This window comes from Haplochromis burtoni, unplaced genomic scaffold (assembly GCF_018398535.1).
Source record: "Haplochromis burtoni strain Fernald_Lab_line unplaced genomic scaffold, NCSU_Asbu1 Contig_7102, whole genome shotgun sequence".
NCBI classification, from domain to species: domain Eukaryota; kingdom Metazoa; phylum Chordata; class Actinopteri; order Cichliformes; family Cichlidae; genus Haplochromis; species Haplochromis burtoni.
The window spans coordinates 1-1,084 of record NW_024589459.1 but is presented as its reverse complement, the minus strand read 5'-3'; the positions used below and the strand labels follow the sequence as shown (position 1 = coordinate 1,084).

At 37.5% G+C, this 1,084-nt stretch overlaps 1 protein-coding gene across 1 annotated transcript; it reads left to right on the top strand.

Moving 5' to 3' along the window:
* Window positions 1-51: 51 nt before the first annotated feature.
* LOC106633050 (Fc receptor-like A) lies at window positions 52-994 on the top strand (the record flags this gene model as incomplete). The annotated part of the gene is given in 1 exon segment (XM_014331816.2): window positions 52-994. A coding segment is annotated over 1 exon segment (82 nt), but the record flags the coding sequence as incomplete, so codon positions are not given.
* Between the last annotated feature and the right edge of the window lie 90 nt (window positions 995-1,084).

Sequence of the window (1,084 nt, the reverse complement as noted above, 5' to 3'; positions counted from 1 at the left end):
GATCCAGTTCACTCCAGTAAAGAGCACACCATCACAAGAGCCTCCACTGAAGACTTCACAAGCAGTCCCAACCAGTTTGCTGACTACAGACCAGGATTTTAACTCAGCTACAACTCAAGATCAGGCAAATTGATTCGAAGAACCTGATAACATGTCTGGGGACATAAACATAGTAACTAATTGACAATAAACCAGTAAGCCAGTAAACCAGTCACCAGTAAACATCCACAACATAAGATGTACTGGCTGCTTTACCAAAACATTTCTTATAACTTTCACTGAAACCAGCTAATTGTTTTCTATCATATTTCTGATGAAACAACACAGTTACAGGCTAATGCAGGAGAGAAACATCATTTAGCTAGCGCACCCACGTTACTAGCGTTACCCAAGGATAACCTGAATTAACCCCCTTATTTGGTCACGTTACTTTAAATAAGTATCAATTTTACATAAATGTATATACTGCTCGTCTACCGCTCTCACCTGAAACGCAGCAAAACAGCAGTTCTGTGTTACTGATGGTAACTGATTACTACTTTTATAAGGGATTACTTTGTCAGTCACTCATTTGTGTGATCCGCCACTGCCACCTACTGGCGGAACTAAATATCGCCTTAGCATCAAATCAGGTGGGAGGAAATGAGCTTTTCACTCTGTGTTATGATGTCAACTATTGCCACAACAAAAGCAAAAAAAAAAAAAAAAGTGATTGGGGGGGCACATTAAAAGAAGTTCATCAAATTCTGAGACTTTTTTAACACTTAAAATACTCAGGGTGCCACACAGCCTCTCTGTGACAACGTAGCATACATTACAAACCAAATCCCTCTACTAATCACGCTGCGTCATTGTCACAGTTCTGTACTGAACTGTGCAATTTTTATCTTTTTGAATTATTTCCAGTTAACAAACATCAAGCGCTGTACCAGAATTGTTGGAAATATATAACACATACATGTTAAAATCAAATAAAGCATTTTAAAAAATGTTATGTACTGCTGGATTTTATTTTCTGTGAACACAATTTCTTTTTACTGCTCCATATTTGAGCAGGACTTCTTATATATTACAATCACTGGTT